The 19,408-nt window shown below is 40.1% G+C and overlaps 1 protein-coding gene across 6 annotated transcripts in view; it reads left to right on the forward strand.

Moving 5' to 3' along the window:
• Positions 1-19,408, forward strand: part of NKTR (natural killer cell triggering receptor) — a 47,713-nt gene that overhangs the window by 13,103 nt on the left and 15,202 nt on the right. For 4 of the 6 annotated variants that reach the window (XM_061587793.1, XM_061587792.1, XM_061587794.1 and 1 more), the window contains exons 5-9: positions 1,730-1,774; positions 3,761-3,848; positions 14,211-14,240; positions 15,091-15,236; positions 17,396-17,621. In XM_061587793.1, coding sequence (XP_061443777.1) covers positions 1,730-1,774; positions 3,761-3,848; positions 14,211-14,240; positions 15,091-15,236; positions 17,396-17,621 — 535 coding nt within the window. Of the gene's footprint in view, positions 1-1,729; positions 1,775-2,063; positions 2,092-3,760; positions 3,849-11,085; positions 11,105-14,210; positions 14,241-15,090; positions 15,237-17,395; positions 17,622-19,408 lie in introns of those variants that run through there. The other 2 variants (XM_061587796.1, XM_061587797.1) reach the window with 2 other exon arrangements.

Here is a 19,408-nt window from a genome sequence, read left to right on the forward strand (position 1 = left end):
CAGTCCCTGTATGTTTCAGAATTTTACATACATTTTCTGTTGACACAAATCTGCCATCTTTACACCTGTGTTGTCCGTTTGATCTGCCCCCATCTTCCCCAGCCCCTCAGAGAGCAGGAAGAAGTGGAAGAGACCTTAAGGCACTAAAGCTTCTGAGGAAGCTTAGCAGTCATGGAATAAGAGGAGAGGTCCTCTTGTGGATAAGGAATTGGTTAAGAAGCAGAAAGCAGAGAGTAGGAATAAACGGACAGTTCTCCCAATGGAGGGCTGTAGAAAGTGGAGTCCCTCAAGGATCGGTATTGGGACCTGTACTTTTCAACTTGTTCATTAATGACCTAGAATTAGGAGTGAGCAGTGAAGTGGCCAAGTTTGCTGACGACACTAAATTGTTCAGGGTTGTTAAAACAAAAAGGGATTGCGAAGAGCTCCAAAAAGACCTCTCCAAACTGAGTGAATGGGCGGAAAAATGGCAAATGCAATTCAATATAAACAAGTGTAAAATTATGCATATTGGAGCAAAAAATCTGAATTTCACATATACGCTCGTGGGGTCTGAACTGGCGGTGACCGACCAGGAGAGAGACCTCGGGGTTGTAGTGGACAGCACGATGAAAATGTTGACCCAGTGTGCGGCAGCTGTGAAAAAGGCAAATTCCATGCTAGCGATAATTAGGAAAGGTATTGAAAATAAAACAGCCGATATCATAATGCCGTTGTATAAATCTATGGTGTGGCCGCATTTGGAATACTGTGTACAGTTCTGGTCGCCTCATCTCAAAAAGGATATTATAGAGTTGGAAAAGTTTCAGAAGAGGGCAACCAGAATGATCAAGGGGATGGAGCGACTCCCTTACGAGGAAAGGTTGCAGCATTTGGGGCTTTTTAGTTTAGAGAAAAGGCGGGTCAGAGGAGACATGATAGAAGTGTATAAAATTATGCATGGCATTGAGAAAGTGGATAGAGAAAAGTTCTTCTCCCTCTCTCATAATACTAGAACTCGTGGACATTCAAAGAAGCTGAATGTTGGAAGATTCAGGACAGACAAAAGGAAGTACTTCTTTACTCAGCGCATAGTTAAACTATGGAATTTGCTCCCACAAGATGCAGTAATGGCCACCAGCTTGGACGGCTTTAAAAGAAGATTAGACAAATTCATGGAGGACAGGGCTATCAATGGCTACTAGCCATGATGGCTGTGCTCTGCCACCCTAGTCAGAGGCAGCATGCTTCTGAAAACCAGTTGCCGGAAGCCTCAGTTGGGGAGAGTGTTCTTGCACTTGGGTCCTGCTTGCGGGCTTCCCCCAGGCACCTGGTTGGCCACTGTGAGAACAGGATGCTGGACTAGATGGGCCACTGGCCTGATCCAGCAGGCTCTTCTTATGTTCTTAAAACAGGAAAGATAGCCCTTGATGAGTTGCTTGTGCACTTACAGATACAGGCAATGTTTGTGTGGCCAATTTATGACTATAAGCTTTGTTGAACTGAGCAATTCCACAAGGCTGAATTATAAACTATACAATTTAAATAAACTTTTAAGCTGGTCCTAGTTCATCTTTTATTATTTATTTACTATTTGATTTATATCCTGCCCTTCTTCCCAGTAGGAGCCCAGGGTGGCAATCTTTTACAGGAGTGCAAAATTATAACTGTACACAGACATATTACCTGTGAATAATTCCAATTTTTTAATTTCTGGCAAGGTTTAATACATACTTTTTTAAATAACTAGGTAATGGAAAAGGAGGTGAATCTGTTTATGGAGGATACTTTAAAGGTAAGGTCTAATAGTACTTGATCTGTTGCTTAGTTTTGAGAGTTTTGATTCCTGATTCATTTAATGAGAAGGTCTACTTAGATCACCTTTGCATGAAAGTAACATTGCATGGATATTATCTATGTGCATGAGTTTTAAAAGCATATGTTGTAATATTAGCATTAATGCTCAAACTTATTGCGGCTATTGTAGTGGTTAAACATGACTTCAGCATGGAGGCTAGGCAACTTGATTCATGACAACTCCTATCTTCCTGCCTAAAACTGTCAACATATTCTTTTGTTTATAGAGAATGTGGTCTTTTGCAAAATGAAAAGGTAAGAGACAAAAGCTCAACACAAATTCAAACTGTTCCCTTGCACCCTTCCTAATAAAAACATATAGACCACTGATGATGAATTTGTGGCTGGGTAAATATAGCTTGGAGATAATTTGGGAGACTCAAGTGGTCTCTTTGGCAAAAGAAATAATTGGGATTCAAAATACTTGTTTTGAAAGGTTTCCCCTTCTCCCCTCTCTTCCAAGGTTTGTATGTATATTCTCAAAATATTTTTCAGCATGTACCTATTTTTCATAGGAGCAACAAATTACTGTATGTTTTTAATGAATGTTACTTACTAAACTTGATATGAAGAGTTTCATATTAGTCATTATTTTTAAAACATACTGAATGGTTCTGATTGCAATATCGATTACAAACTCGTACTAGAAGTGATTGGATGGAATATAGTGTATTGTAACATGCACCCAATTAAAATTTGCCTACCAAAGCTATGTTCTAAGAACACTTAAATACAGTTAGGTGACAATATATACTGGCCTTTCGGAGTAGTCTGTTGACAAATCTTTATTCTAAAGGTTGTTGGTTCTTTTTTTCTACGATTTTATGATAGGTAAGTACTAATATTCTGGTACTGTGTATTTGTGGCTTTGCTGTTAAACAGGTCAGCTGTAACTATGACTTTTCTTACGTAAGAAAGCCATTTGCCTGATTAAAAATAGTTTTGTTCAATCCTTCTATACTTATTAAACTAACATTTTATTGTGCATTTTTTGACTTATCCAGACTGAAGCCAAACGGAGGGCACAGTGATTTTTCCTCTGTTTTATGGGAGGCTTCCATTCACTTTTGCAATTGGTGAAAAACTGTGCTCGTAGGCATAAGCAGGTTGATCACTATTTAAGTGGGTTCTGAGAGATAATAATGTGTGAGGGTTTTCCCTGTAGCTGGTAAATATTAGATTCAAAATAAGTTTTATAAAGGGAAGGATCCCACCCCCACAGTAACTATGCAATCCAGCCTTTTAGCACACTGGTGATTAGTGGTCTATGGATTATTACTGCCCAGCATTATTCTTCCTCTGTTGTTGGTTTATTAGTACTCCAGGAGAGGTCTTCATCTTGGAATGAAGGAGTGCCAGACATGCCATCTTAATTTAGAAAGAAAGTGGCTCTTAACTGTCCACTGAAAACCTTATATTGTAGAAAACATTCTGTGAGACACCACCCTGTATCTTTGTCCCCACTCCGTAGTTAATAGGGTTGAGTTAGACAATTGAGTCATAGTTCAATTATAGTGCACATAATTTACATGTATAAGGTCTCAGTATCTACAAGTGAAGAAAGCAATGCTGAGTTAGCAAGGCTAGAAAATCCTCCACCTGAAACTTTGGAGAGCTGCTTCCTATCAGAGCAGACAGACCTAGCCTTAATGGACCAAGGGGTTGGCTAACAGAATAAGGCAGCTTCATAAAATGTATTTCATCTTTTTTAAAAATGTAAAGCTGTTATGACTGACATCAGAACTCTCAAGTATCTTTAATGAATATTGCTGATTTGTACAAACCTGTCTATCTGTGTAGATTGCTTTTTAAGTTTTCAAGTTTCCCTTGTGAACAGCTGCAGAATTCCTCATTATTGCTCTTTTTGGAAGTACTTGGGCTCCAAGAAGTCGACTAACCTATCTTTTCTTCTTTCTTGAAACAGATGAAAACTTTATTCTGAAACATGATAGAGCATTCCTTTTGTCAATGGCAAACAGAGGGAAGCATACCAATGGTTCCCAGTTTTTCATGTAAGTAGACATAATTTGAGAGCTGAGTTTTCTTAAATTAAGAAGCGCTGTTCAAGAGAAAGATGGTATTGCTAAAATCAACCTTTAAAAGTATTTGAGCAAAAAAGGGAAGTGCAGTAGAATTTTTTTTGCTTACAAATCAGAGAAAACATCTTTGATTTTTTAAAGATATCACGCTTATTCTAGAATAATTGACTTTGTTTGGAATCTTTAGAATATAAAAATATTCTGAAATATTTTTAGAACAAGCAAATGATCTTTTTAATTCCACTTCTTTGACAGACATTGTCCCAGTTCAGCTCACTGCAGTTAAAAAGCCCTTTCCTGAAGTATCCCTCCGTTCATTCAGTGAATGCATCCCAGTATCACTCTCTGATCACTGCCATGTCTGCTGGCTCTGCTGCTTGGCCTCTGAAGGGGGAGCCCATTCATATTCAGCTATAAACACAGAAGCTCCTTCTTTAGACATTTGTCTGACATCCACGTGATCAGGAGCAGAGCAAATGGGAATAATCCTATTGGGGGTGGAGCCAGTGCTTGCTACCCACCTCCATGCATTTCCTGAGTGTGTGGAGAGAAACATCTGAAGCAAACTAGTAAATACAAAATATATGCCATATACAAAATATATGAGATTTTAATATGGCAATTATAGGGAAGGGAAACCCAAACGTCATCTTAACCAGAGTTAATTTAGAAGCAATAGGCAAAATGAATTTTCAAAGGGAGTTTTTCTTTTAAGAGTACTTTAAGTTTGTAAGTTTATTATAAAAGATCTCCATATTATACCTTGGTACAGACATTCCAAATGGGTTTTCTGTACATATTTTAAATCTCTTGAAATTGCTTTGGACAAATAAACTGAATGGCAAAGTAAGTGCTTTGCAGGGTTTTGTTAACAAAACTTTATTCCAAATTCATAATTATTTTATGGATACTGGACAGCTGTTAGGCTGAAGTTGACAAACTGTTGTCCCAGTCATTCTGCTTGATTTTTCAATATGTCCCTTTTGGGTCTTTCAAATATTCACTGTAGACTTCTGTTTGGGAGAAGAGAGTCTGGGTTTTTGTTTTATTTTAGTGCTGGTTTGTTTCCAGAAGTGTTTTAATAGAATTGCAATCCAGGTTGGTCTATTCAAAATGTTATAAACTTTGCCATCTTTCTTGATGGATAAGAATGAATGGCGCTTCACAGCCTTGTTAAAGGAGTATCTTGTCCAGAAGGACTAGACTCTTCTTCTTTGAGGAGATCTTTGCCATCATGAAGTTCAGATAAGAGGCATATTTAGGTTGTTTCCTAAAAAAATGTCTCAAAAATGGAAAGTATAACCAGAAGAAGAAGAATTGGGAATATATTTGCTTCATACTTCATTGGGAAAAGAGATGCAGGTTTGTAATGAATTATGTTTGTCTAGTTTGGAAGAAAGATGGCTTCTCTTGAAACTTGACATTTGCATTAATGATATGTTTAGTGGTGAGCACAAGCAGCTTGTTCACTATCCTTGCTACCTTCTCTCTTGCTCACACTTTTCCATTTTTAAGCTTATCTGAACTAGAGAAATTACAGCTGATACTACATTGATCGAGATACTACCAATGGGCTCTAAAGTTTCTTTCCTATTACACTGCATTATGTGTATAGGCAGACTATTAGTAGCTTATATTTTATAGGCCAACTTCTAATAATTAAAGTCAGTGCCAGAGTTTAAATTGTCTTCATTCTGTAAAATGATGTATATAAATAGGTTTATAGTTTGCTTTACTCCAAGAGTTCAAGGAAGATTTAATTTTAGGGAGGCACCATCCCCAAGCTCATGCATGTAGGAACTAATCCCAGTCAGTACCTCTCATATATCTAGAATTATAGCCATTTGTCTTCTTGCCTGGTGGCTACAGATGGAGTGTTTGTATTTGAACTGGGAAGAGTTGAGTGGTATTGGCTCTATAAGTTTAAAAACAGATGCAACTCTGTGCACGAGGGATGCAGGGTGTCTCCTGTATACCTTTTCCATGCCCTGCCATCCACTGCCTCTGTTGCAGCTACACATTGAATACTTTCAAAAGCAGGATTGAGTATTCTGGTGCTGAGCACATTGTATCCATTGAGGAAGAGCAGGTACATATTTATTTCTTATTGATTAAATGTATTAGTCGCTCATCTGGCTGGCTGTCCAGCCACTCTGGGCGATGTACAAAGCATACAAATACATTAAAACATTAAAAATCTCAACAATAATAATAAAACCTAACCCACCCCAAAAGCCTGCCTGAAGAACCAGGTCTTCAAGGCCCGGCGGAAGCTCATCATAGAGGGGGCATGGTGGAGATCATTTGGGAGGGAATTCCAAAAAGTGGGGGCCACAGTTGAAAAAGCCCTCTCCCTAGTTCGCACCAGTCTAGCTGTTTTAACTAGTGGGATATAGAGAAGGCCTTTTGAGGCTGATCTTGTTGAGCGGCATCCCTGATGATGTTGGAGGCGCTCCTTCAGATAGACTGGGCCGAAACAGTATAGGGTTTTAAAGGTCAGAACCAACACCTTGAATTGGGCCCGGAAAACGACCGGTAACCAGTGCAACTCCTTCAGCACTGGAGTGATGTGATCTCGCCGGCGGCTGCCTTTAATCAGTCGAGCCGCCACATTCTGTACCACTTGCAGCTTCCGGACCGTTTTCAAGGGTAACCCCACGTAGAGCGCATTACAGTAATCTAGGCGAGAGGAGACCAGGGCATGTACCACAGATGGGAGCAGATGGTTGGGAAGGTAGGGGCGCAGCCTCCGTATCAGATGGAGTTGATACAGCACCGCCTGGCTCACAGCCGAGACCTGAGCCTCCATGGACAGCTGGGAGTCAAGAATGACCCCCAGGCTGCGGACCTGGTCTTTCAGGAGCAATTGTACCCCATTGAGCACCAGGTCAACATCCCCCAACCTTCCCTTGTCTCCCACAAACGGTACTTCGGTTTTGTCAGGGTTCAGCTTCTGTTACAATTCTGTGTATAGAATTGGAGGTGAAGGTTCAAGTCTTCATGGATGCAGGCATCAGTTATAATTTAGACATGCGCTAGGCACAGCCTGCTAAAGTTATTTTTAGGTGTTTCCCTCGGAGTAGTTGCCTCCAGTGAATTTGCAAAACAGTATTTTATGTTATGTGTGTATTCACACCCCAGACAAGTCTTTTAAGCTCAAAGTTTTTTTAAAAAATGTTCTCTGGCAACCGTTGCTGCTAGCAGTCTCTGAAATAACTAATGTGTGCTTCATGTGTTCACACCTCTACTTCATTGCCATAGCAGATTGCTTTGCAATCTGAAAGGAATATGTAGATGGATACAGGCTGACTTTCAACACATGCACACATACTAAGTAGTAGGGGGGGTGCATCAACGTTGTGTAGTTCCTAAATGACAAGGTGAATAGAAATGATTAAGGTGAGGTTTTCAAACACCTGAGTTGGATTGAGTCCTTAAGAAGATCAAGGATTTCCTAAGTCCCAAATTGCTCTGTAGTCTTAAGTGCCCCCAAATGCTGCATTTTGAAAGCAATAGATGCATTTAAAAAAAAATAGTAAAACCAAGCTAAATAGGAAACATCCCTCAGCTGAGTAGAGAGGTTGGAGGACTGACAGGTCTAAGTTTTAAACAGTGAGTTATTTTCCCAGGACATTCCAGTCACAGCATTTGGGGGAGGAATTAAAAGCTGTTGTTGTTTTTTACATGAATCTCCATTTTTTTCCACCATCACCTCTGCTCTACACAAGTCAACAGAGAGATCTCTCTCCCAGGCAGAACAGTCTGTGTCACTAAAAATCTGTAATGGAGTGGGGGCAGGGGCAGGAGCCCATCCCACCCCCTACTAAAAACCCTTGCGGAAATAGGATCTGTACCAGGAGGGTGACATTTCCCCAAGCCCAGTCTTTCCTGAGAATCCTTTTCCTCTTTTCCACCCATCATTCTTTGCAAGTGAATGTTAAGATCTCTCTCCCCAAGGGAGGAGGGTCCGTATTCCCCCAAATCTGTGGTGGAGGGACAGAAGTCCAGTCTCGATTAATGACCCTTGGGGTGTAACAAAGTCTTTACTGGGGAGGGGTGACATTTTTCCTTCCACAGTCTTTTCTTGCAGTCCATGTTTTTTGCCCCTCTAGATTGATTCCATCAAGGAAGCCACAGACCTGAACTTACAAGATCCAAACAGGGTGGTTCATGACAGATGCTCTTGGAGGTCACTGGTTGATGGGGTCGCCATAAGTCGTAATCGACTTGAAGGCACATAACAACAAACCACCCTGCCCCCTATAATTCCTATTGCACCTACCCCAAAACTGTAAAATCTCTTATTGAAGAACTATTGTCATTCTTACATTTGGCACTCTTTCAACTCCTTACCATGTCTGCAACTGGCATTGAACTATATGAAGCATGGGGGGCAGGGGAAGAGAGTTATGGCCATTTTTTTTTATTCCTCGTTAGAGTGAGAGGTAGAGGGGGGAACAGCGCTTTGTTTCTATGATATCTAATTCAGTCCTAAATAACCAGTCATAATGGAAAGATCCAAAGCAGAGATCAAACTGCTTCCTAAAACTACAGGCAAAAGTTGAATCTTGAGGCTAGTGCACACCCCTACTAATAGTTGGTGTTTGGGCTGTTAACAAAATTATTTATACTGGAAACCCCAAAAGAGACTGATTTTGTGACTTTGTTTTTGCTCTGAAAAGACCAGAAACAAATACCTGAGATTTAAAGGGCTGCATGTGGGACCTCCCCATACCCAAGGGGCTTTTACAGCCTGTTGCGCACACGCGCACCCTGAAACTCTGCTCCTGAGGAACAGGGAACCTCACTAATGGGGTTCAACACAGAGTGAAGGACTGCAGTTGGAACAAAATACACAACAAGCTGTCCCAGTGGATGGGAGGCTTTCTGCTGCTCTGAGCTCTTAGGCTCCTGGCTAACGTTTGGAAATATTTGCCTTTGCGAGTAACCTCACAGGGATGTTTTCAAGGTTGTATACTGCATTACAGTATTTCTTACCATTCCAGGAAGTACAGCTTTTAACCCATACTGGCCAGATTTCACTGTGCCTTGCAGTTCTGGAGTTGAAGGGAGTTCCAAAAGTAGTTTTGTGATATGGCTTGAAGGAAAATCTGCTGTTGGAAGAGGGGTAGGTGTTAGAAAGTCCAGCCAGGTACACGCAAGCCCTTGGATGGCTAAAATAGATTTTGTGACACCAGCCAAGGTAACATACAAAATAAATGGTATAGGCAAGAATTCACCATTGGTCAGCGCCTGCTGGAGGAAGGGCGGGATATAAATCAAATACTAAATAAATAAATAAGTTTGTTACTTGATGAATGACTAGGCAATGCGTTTTTCCTTCCGCCTGCACACACAAAATAAATAATTATTTAGCCTTTAAACACTGCATTAAAAATCATGTAACTGTTTGTCCAAATGTGTAACTGGCATGCAGTTACATCAGCTCAAGCTTACTTCCTGAACAGTTGTAAATATTTGGAACAGTTCCACATCTTTTTCTAAAACACAACCAGGAGGAAAATCAGATTTCTAGACGCCCAGAGCTATGGTAGATAGGGGAAGTGGGGTTGGGGGGGGGGTTCATCCTTGTGGTTTTTCTGTCATGCTATTGGGGGGGATTCTACTAAGTGGAAAGCACTGGAATTCAGAGGTGGTATATCTGGACTTGCTTGTGATGAAAGTTTTGTGTGTAGTCCATTTCTTGAAACGGTTCGTTTCAAGGTGCAGCGTCTTCTAGTGCAGCTGTTTGACAACTTTCTTTACACCGTTAATAAACTATTGATACTTCTTTTTGCAAACCATTCCTTAAAATCTAAACAATTCAGTTCAAAGTCTACATATAGGGTTAATTTAGACATGAATAACTCCACTGAATTGTCCTAAGGAGTAAATTCAAATAAAGCTGAGCCATTTTGTGTGGTTTCATTTGGCCCTGTCTGGAACCCGGAGAACAAACCACAAGTTTTGGTGTAGCCTAACATGTGAACCAGCACTCATGGTTTGTTTCTTTCCATACAAACCATGAGTGCTAGTTGACACTGCGCTAAGCCAAGACAGGTGGTTTGTTGCTCCTGACTCCAGGCAGGGCAGAGTGAAATGTGAGCGATTCAGCAATGTACGCTGCTCATTCACAATAACAGCTTGCTATGATGTGCGTACCAGCCTTACAAGTCTTACAGTGAATTATATTTAAACCACTTAAGAGGTTTTTACAATTAAGCAGTATACAAATTCTTTTAAATAAATACATTTTAAAAATCAGAGGGTCTCCTTAAAAATGCTTACCGATAATCTTTGATATATTGACAGAGTAACAGTAGCACCCCCAGTATTAAATTGTTACAGTTACATACATTGTTGCAAGTATGGAAACTGCAAAATCGCCATGTGGTTTGTTTTATTTGCTGGCACACTAGTTTTTAGGACTGGGTCATTACTGAACTTCTGGCCCATCTTGAGTATGGATTAGGGAGGGAGAGTAATACTGCCTCTCTTTGCGTGATTGACTTCTGTGTGTGATCTAAACCTATGGAAATGAAAGCATAACTGACTTTTAACATTTTTGGTACTACTTGAGTTTCTTTCTGTGAGGGATGAAAAGGACTTTAAAATGAGTGACCTTAGCTCCTTGTAAAAGTATGGGTTTCTGTGTGTTTAAAAGTCTTTATTGGCTTACCTTTCTTTCAGTAGTCTTTCTGTAGGGTTGCATCCAAGTAAATTCTACTCAAGAGTAGACCCGTTAAAATGGATGGACCTAAGTTAGCTATGTCCATAAATTTCAGTGGATCTGCTTGGAGTAGGGACTAGCACTTGATACAGCTCATAATACCCTGTGCAGAACAAATTCATCCTTGGATGGCCAATCACTTAAACTGAATTCTACACATGCGCAGTTTGCATGCTCTTGAAAAATTACAGGAAAGAACAAGTGCTTTTCTAGGCAGAGGTTTAATAGAGTGCATTCTTTGTAGGGACATCTAATAGATAAGCAGGACATCTCTTTACAGCTTGCTTTTACTTTCTAAATATGAACATAAAGAAAATTTAGAGCCCTGTTTTTTAAAGTGTTCTTGGTTTTGCATACACTTTGAAAACTGCATTCACTTGAAAAATATTTTACATTTGTGTTGAACAGACTCAATTTTGTTTGGAATTGTACTACAATTTATTTCTTGCCATTTTTGTGTAAAATTTACAGAAACAGTGTTACATCGTGCGCTCCAAAGGTAATGTCTCATTCCTCTAAGGCTGTGTTCTTTCTCTTCTTTTTCTGTCTTTCTTGTCCTTTTTTGATCATATGTGCACTAAATCTTGTGGCGTTGAAGTTCTTTGGGGGGGCAGTACCCATGTTGAGAGGGACAGTTGTCTTTATGACAATACTGTTTTAATGCCTAAATAAGTCTTGCTTCATTCTCTCACCCTGGAAAAATTTTAAGGGGCTATTTATCAATTACTTGTAGAAAGCTAGTTCCCACCCCATCCCCAGGGGAAGAGGTGTATCAAGGGCTCTGTAAGCAGCTTTTTCTGAGCAACTCTTTTCACTAGGAGGCAAGTATACTTACAGTTTGAAAAAATGTGGAATGGGTAGATCACCAGCTCATGTTCTTAAACTACAATTGTGTAATGGACTTTTTCTGGAAGAGGAATTGGTTAAAAAAATGGTTTTCTAGACTGCCACCTTATTTAACATTATTCAAGTGCAGAATTTCAAGTTTATTGGAATATTGAAATTGGGGGGAGGGAGTTAAAACATGATTATACATTATTCTAATTGTTGCTCCAGCTGTTCAAAGGTGCACTTTTGTTTCCCTCACTGACTTTCTGAAAGTGTTAACATTTGTTTGACTTGAGTAGTGCAAAGACTCTGAAGTCTCTTAAATATTAAAATAAGTCAAAATATTATTTTATGGTAAGATCTTCAAACCCTTAATGAATAGTTAATTATATGTCTTCCATTTGGACGTTGGTGGTATTTGGAGTCTACTTTTTTGGTAACTGTTTTAAGAATTGTAATTAAACTTTGGTCTTCAGCTTCTGTTATAGTTACTAGAATGCAAATTGCTTTATAATATGCATCATTCACCCTCTCAGCACCGCTGCTAGATTGGTCCCATTTTGTTAATAAGGGAACTGAGACATGCCAGTAGCCACCCAGTGCATCCATGGCTGGAGTGAAATTTGAACTTGTGGTTCAAGTTCCAGTACTTCAGATGCTGAGCCATGCTAGCTCTGTAAAGAATCAAATTAGTGAAACGATTGTCCATTTTACTAAAGGACAAGTCATACATTATCTTGGTGGGACGCTGATTGTGTGTTACCCACATCGTTGGGGACAACAGTAAACCTAACAGGATAATGTGTTAATTGGCCCCAAGTACCAGCTATTAGCAAGGTAGCATTTGGTAGCACATTCTGCTCCTTTAGAGTGTTTGACTATTCTTGGTGTCTGAAAAACCTAAGAGTGTGCTTAATATTCACTGTTCTGGATATTTCTCTGAAAGGTAAGCATTTGCTTCAAGTGTGTTTCAGGGCATGTGATGACACACAGCTTATTTGTTTCCCAGCTTTAACTTTGCGAAGCACAAAACTTTCCTTATTTCACCAAGGGGCAAAATAATCAGGCTTCCATGTTTCTGCTCACCATGTTGTGTGTCACTGCTGTCTGGTGAGTAAGAGTCCCAGTATTCCTCCAGCCTTAGAGCCACAGAGGCAAGCAGGAAGTGAATTGGCAGTTGTATAGCATTCCTGCCTCCTTTCCCAGCTTCAAGGCTGGGAGTGGATTGGCCACTGCATTGCTGAGGCAGTCAGAGTGCCTCAGCCAGGCAGGACCAGACCAGCAAGTGTGCCACTTTTTTTTTCCTCCAGAACCAAAAGGAGGAGGGTCTCCTTGGCTGCTATGCAGCCACAGTGCCTTGAGCATCTTGGTCAAATAGTGGCTAGGTGGGTAAGCTTCGCATCATCCTTTTCTGTAGGGAGACAGAGAGCTTCTTTGATTGCTGTTCAGCCAAGGCACCCAAACCGGCAATGGTTTTTTACTTAGTTACCTAGGTCAGCCAAAAACAGTGTACCCTAATAACAAACCTGTTGATTTATAGGAAACTTGCTGTTTACAGGATTATCTGATTGTGTAGAAGAATGGGGCATATGTTAAGAGGCCTTAGGAGGAGGACCCTTAATCAAAATTATAAACTCTGTGGTGATTCTTACTTTTTGTGATAGAAGTACTCCGTGTGTAATATAAGGAATAGGCATGTGTAACACATAGGTTGTAATCATCTTTCCCCTAAAATCCGTGGTATCATCCTCTTCTAGAGGCACTGACCAATGAGGACTGAGAGAGCACAGCTGTTGGAATGTATAAATTAAAGTGGCTAAGTAGCAATTGGTACTATGTTTAAATGAATGAAACTTAAAATGTAGTATTTACCTCCAGACACTATGACTTCTTAAAAAAAGAATCTCAAAAGATAAAGCTTTGTAGGAGTAAGCAGAAACGGGACACCATTCCAGAACTTGTATGGTAAATTGGAGTAGGCATGGAGAACCTTTGGCCCTCCAGATGTTGCTGAGTTACAATCCCAGTCAGCCTAGCAAGCATGGCCAATGGCCAGGGGTTGATGGGAATTGTAGTTGAGCAACATCTGCAAAGGCCAAAGGTTCCCATACCTTAATTAGAGTCTTGACTAAAGTTGCATTCTTACACACACTTACCTGAAAGTAAGCCCCATTGAACTCAGTGGGACTTACTTCTGAGTGGGCATCTGTAAGATTACAGTGCAAGCCTATGATGTTGCTTGACTGTCCATACATTTTGTAGAATAGTTGGAGACCAATTGGATTTGCAGAAACTGATTTTATGCCTTTTAGTGTCTAACAGACTTGACTATTAACATTTTGAGTACTTTACAATGTTAAGAAGAGCACCTAAATTATTCTTATTGTACTTCATTGTTATTGGCAAGAACCAGCTTGCAATCCTGTGCAGTAGAGTAGTACAGATCTTGTTGCTTTAGATGGAATTTGTGCAAAGGCACAATAATTTGCCAAATTTCAGCCACAGTGAAACTGAGATATTGCTGCTCCATGCATTTCACCTGAATTGGAGGAATAACTGAAGTTTGGCTTTATACTGAAATGTTAATCACTGTTAAAAATAAAATCCAGTCCCTGAATTCTTTATGAATCTTAACATTTGTATGCAAATTATTAACCTTGTTCTGTTTTTTTCTTCCTTTTTTTGTTTTATGTGCTATTCTGCTGTTTTACCACCTCTGAACAACTGATTTTTCCCACACATCCAAAACTCATCTCATGCATGTTGGTGTTAAGCAGAACTACAAAGCCTGCTCCTCATCTCGATGGGTAAGATACAAATCTTTATATACTAGCACTTTAGAACCATTTGGGCCCAGTCAGCTAGAAACGTCTCCTGGACATTCTCTTTTAAGAGCAAGTGTGGCTGAGTATAGAACTTAAACTAGGAAAGATTTGGGTTTAAATCTCTTCCACAAATTTTGGTGGATGACCCAGTCACTCGCTCTCTATATTATACACGGTCATTCTGCTGCTCCACCCTACTTTCAGCCTTGCATCCTGCGAGATAATTTAGAGTTGTTCCAAAATGAAGAGGACAAAAATGCTTCTCCTATCCACTTTCCAACATGCACATGAGGTACATATGAGTCCCTGTAGGAAGAGCAGGCTGAACATACATAGTAGCTGAAGTTTCTGAACTGTCCTCAGAGGCACCCCCACTAAGAGGGAATTGGAGTTGTTTAATTTGGACATAACTAGTTCATGTGTTACTGAAGCCAGGTAGTAAAGAAAGTGAATGAGATAGGCAAAAACTACTTTTATTATTATTATTTATTAGTTGCTTTTCTCACCTAAGTGGCCCAAAGTGACTTACATTAAACCAGTTAAAACAATCTTCTAAAAACATCCTAGTTTCTTCCATCTTCATAACAACCCATAAGCATGATTAAAATCGAGTAATGTGTGATTCCATATGTTTCTGAGATATTCCAGGGTATAGCATCTTGACCTTCCATTTTCACAAGAGTTTGAAAGCATTCTTCACCCAACCTCTTTTTTTAAAAAAAATTCTTTTTGAATTTTCCTGTGTTAAGAATGATTTGTTCTATGAAATCATTCCAAGCAATTCCTGCTTATATATAAACCAGGGTACGTTTTCCATCTTATATTTCTGCAGCGTACATGTTGTCTTTGGACTGGTTATTTCTGGTTTTGAAGTAATAGAACAAATAGAAAATCTGAAAACTGACACTGCCAGTAGACCATATGCAGATGTACGAGTTATTGACTGTGGGGTGCTGGTTACAAAATCAGCTAAGGATGGTAAGCCATTCCATATTTGCTTGAAACGGATGAGAAAAGCTCGTAATGTCTGCTAGATGGAAATATTCTGCCAATTTTAGAAAGTCCCTTTTGATCTGCTTTTACTATGTTTCCATTTTGTAACATAATTCAAAGTTTGGCCACGTTGTGTTGCTATATTTGGGAGAATGTGGTCTGCTGAATATTGAACAAATAAATACTTGTTTGTGAATACTTGTTTGTAAACCTAGGATAAAATAGGAATATCAAACATTTGTTGCCTTATTAAATTATTTTGAAACATTTAAATGGCAAATGGATCAACGGAGTACTGTTCATTCCTTTAAGCTTAAATACTGTAAAAATAGGACATTTTCATGATGCAGCTATCTACACAGAGTTGGTTTACTTTGTAACAAGGGTGGCTAACCTTCTTTGGGCCATGGTCACCATGATCTGGGGATCAAAGTGTAAAAATATAAAAATTTAAATACCAATTTTGGGATGTCTTGGGAGGATCACAAACTTTTTGGCATCGCAGTGGTCAGTAAAAAAATTTAAATTATTTTTATTTCAAAAATTGACAATTTTGTGGAGGTGCTTGGAGGGCCACGGAAACATTTCAGCATCACAGCAGGGGAACTATGGGAATAGTACGTTAAAAACAAAATTTTAAAAATAATTTATTTTTATTTTAGTGGTAAGATTTGGAAGGTCCTTTGGGGGCTGCAAACATCTTGTGGCATCACAGCAGGGGACCAATAGCAGCAGTGGAAAGAAAAATTACAACGTAGAAAAAAAAATTCAATGACAAAGCTTGAGGAGCTTAGGGGGACCACAGAAAATCTCTTGGAGAGCTGGATGTGGCCCCTAGACCATGGGCTAGCCACCCTTGCTATACAATACTCGCCATTATATTATTTCAAAAATGGTCCGTTATTTTTAACTCTGTGTCAGAGTAAGATCCATCCTAATGTGGGCACAGCCTTTCCTACTGGAGAACATTGTGCTCAGTGGCGCCCTCCCTTGGGCACTCTTGGCTTCATTTGTACTACAGCATGGCAGCTGTTACTACCACTGGAGTAACTCGTGGACCAGGGCACTGGGGGTGCAATGGCCAGAATGGTGTGTGCTTTGGAGGACTTGGAAGGAAGAGGACTTTGAGTCCTGTGCAGAACCTTTCCAGTGGGTACTGTTGAACCAGAAAGTATGGGTGAATTATGTCCCATGTCTTTCATATTGCATGCACATTACCCTTTCCACTTGCAGCCTTTGCATAAAATGTTAGCACTATGAATACAGGAATACCCCGCATTAACGTACGCAATGGGTGCAGAGCAAGTACGTAAACCGAAAATGTACGTAAAGTGAAGCACTACCTTTTTTCACTTATCGATGCATATACTGCACTGCAATCCTATATATGGGCATAACTGCTGTATAACTAAAATAAACACAGTAGGGCTTATTTTAAGAAAAAGTTTGTAGCTGGAAACTGATCGGGCAGTGGCGTGTCCGTTCTTGCAAAGCGAGCGTATGTAAACGGGAATGGTGCTACTGTAAATGTGTCCGTACTCACAAGTGTCCGTAAAGTGAAGGTCCGTATAGCGGGGTATTCCTGTATCTATTATTTGTGCCATCTTTAAGAAAGGAAAATGAAAGCAGGAAGGAAACAGCAGATCTTCTAGAAGGACCTGGAGGAAAGAGGTCTTCAGGGATATTTAGAAGTAAGGGAGGAATTTAGATGGATATTTGTCCAGAGTGATGTTGACAGTTAAATGGTGATACAACAAAGGCCTAATCAGTTGCTGACATACAGCACAAGACCAGGTTTCCCACTGTGTGAGTGCTATATGAACACAGAGAAGGGAGAGTTTCTATAAATGGGTTTGTATACATTTTCCCACAGCAAGTGGCTAAACAATGTCTCTGTTGTCCAGCATTAAATTGCCTATCAATTATTCAATGTCAAATTGCTAGTCTTTTTTATATCTGCCCAGTGATCACTTAATATCACTAGAACTAACATACTCTCTAAGATAATTACAAAGCATGTTTATATGTAGTGATCTAATTATGACCCCCAGCTAATTCATTGTTTATGGTTTTATCTAAGCTGAACACTAATCTATATGTTTCTAGAAGGAATAATAAAAATGTGTTAACTTTGCCATCTTAAGTATTGGAGAAGAAGAGAAAGGTGTCTGCTCACTCAGAAGCTTCAGATACTTCCACCAGCAGCTCATCTACTTCATCAGAATCATCATCTGACAGTGAATCTGAAAATGAGAGAAGTAGGAAAAGGAAACGCAAGAGGAGAACAAAAGCTAAACAATCAAAGAAGCAACGAAGGGAAGAGAAGAAGAAAGAGGAACTCAAGAACAAACGGACATCAGGCCAAAGAAGGTATCTTAATGGGTTCTCAAAAGAAGCCTTATGAGGAAGCCTTCAATCTTAGGTGCTTTAGTGCACAGGCCTCTAAGCTTCTTTGGAAGACTGAATGTTAAGATCCTTGGTGTTGTTACAAGTGTTGGTGGTTTGATCACAAGTAACCTGAATCGGGAGTGAGGAGGTGATCCACAGAGCGGCAACCTATTCTTCCCTAGCTGATTCTTTCTCAAGTAACCACTTGTGGATATGCAGATCATTTTTCTCAGGCTTTACTTCCCTCTTTATCCATCTTAAATAGTGTTAGTGTTAACATCATGACTCCATAATGGCCACATATATGTCTGTACTCAGACTGCCATTACTTCCCAGAAGTAATAAACCTTGAGTTTCTTTATTCTTCCAACCCACTTGTCTTACCAGACTGTTCATTTCTGCACTTGGTTGCAGTATATACCAAAATCCCAGTAGTTTGCTTGCAGTGAGGATAACTGCCTCACTATAACTTGCATTAGCAGGTAAATTTCTAGGACATAGCACATGAAGTTGTCTCTGACACATTAGATGAATTAGCGCTGGTGTTTAGGACTGAGGAACTAGTCCTAGCCAATTAAGCCAAAGCACATCACAGTAAAATGAGCCCCCCTGAACCTCCAAGTATACCTACTGAGGAGTGTAGAAATGGTGCATAGTAGGGATATACGGGGTCTCCAAGATTTGCCTTGTATGTGTGCATTTTTTAAATTCTGCTGTTATTTCAATTTATATCCCACCCTTCCTCCCAAAGGAGCTCAGCTCTGTGCTGTTCCTCTTCAACTCATGTTTCAGGTTCTGAGCTACTCTGTGTAAAATGAAGCTTTGTGTCTCCCCATTCACTATAATGGTGAGTGCCTCCCAATAGTACTTACAGTGTGAGGCTGTGTAGAATGCTGCCTTCGGTGTTCCAAAGAGCTCTGGATTTTTTTTGTTAAAGCAGAGCAATTTAGGATTTTAAAAAAAATTAAAGTGTTTAACTCTTAAAACAGAGCAAAAGAAGTGTTGTTTTAACAAAACAATCCCGAGTTCTTCTGTGCTCCATGGGCAATATTTTGGACAGCCTTATTTCTCGCGACACCCATGGGTTTGAAGTGGGCCCAGGGGCTGGATGTGGCCCTCCAGGACTCCTTTCTTGGCTCTCAGAATTCCTCAGGCCACATCCCTTTGCAGTATTTTTGTCTGGCTGCAATGTGTCCATTAACGCTGATAATGCCTCTTGCTTATCTGAATAAAGACTAGAGAAGGACATGTGTACAAACTAGCCTACTGTACAAAGGTAAAACTTACATTTGTTGCTCTGCCCACTTTTGCCTCTGGCCCTGCCCACCACAGCCATGTGGCCCTCAGAAGGTTGCCCAAAAGGGAATGTGGCCCTTGGGCCAAAAAAAAGTTTCTCATCCCTGACCTAGAAAAACACAGAGATGTATAGGAAGACATAGAGCTGTATATGGTACAGAAAGAAAGCAATACAGTAGGGCCCCACTTATACGGCAGGTTAGGGACCAGGCCCCTGCTGTAAAGTGGAAATCGCTGTAAAGCGGAACCCCATTGACTATAATGGGCCGCATCGCGCGAAGATGTCGCAAAAGAGCAGAAATCTGCTTTAAAATGGAAAACGAAAGCCACCACATTAGCGGAACGCCGGGAAGCGAGGCACTACCGTACTAGGCTTTGTGGGAGCCCCAGTCTGACTTGGGGGGAAATCGCCTGGTTATTCAACCTACATACAGAGTCGTTGCATACCTCTACCATATAGGCCTCCATGTTGC

The sequence above is a fragment of the Rhineura floridana genome, chromosome 10 (assembly GCF_030035675.1).
Source record: "Rhineura floridana isolate rRhiFlo1 chromosome 10, rRhiFlo1.hap2, whole genome shotgun sequence".
In the NCBI taxonomy this organism is placed as follows: domain Eukaryota; kingdom Metazoa; phylum Chordata; class Lepidosauria; order Squamata; family Rhineuridae; genus Rhineura; species Rhineura floridana.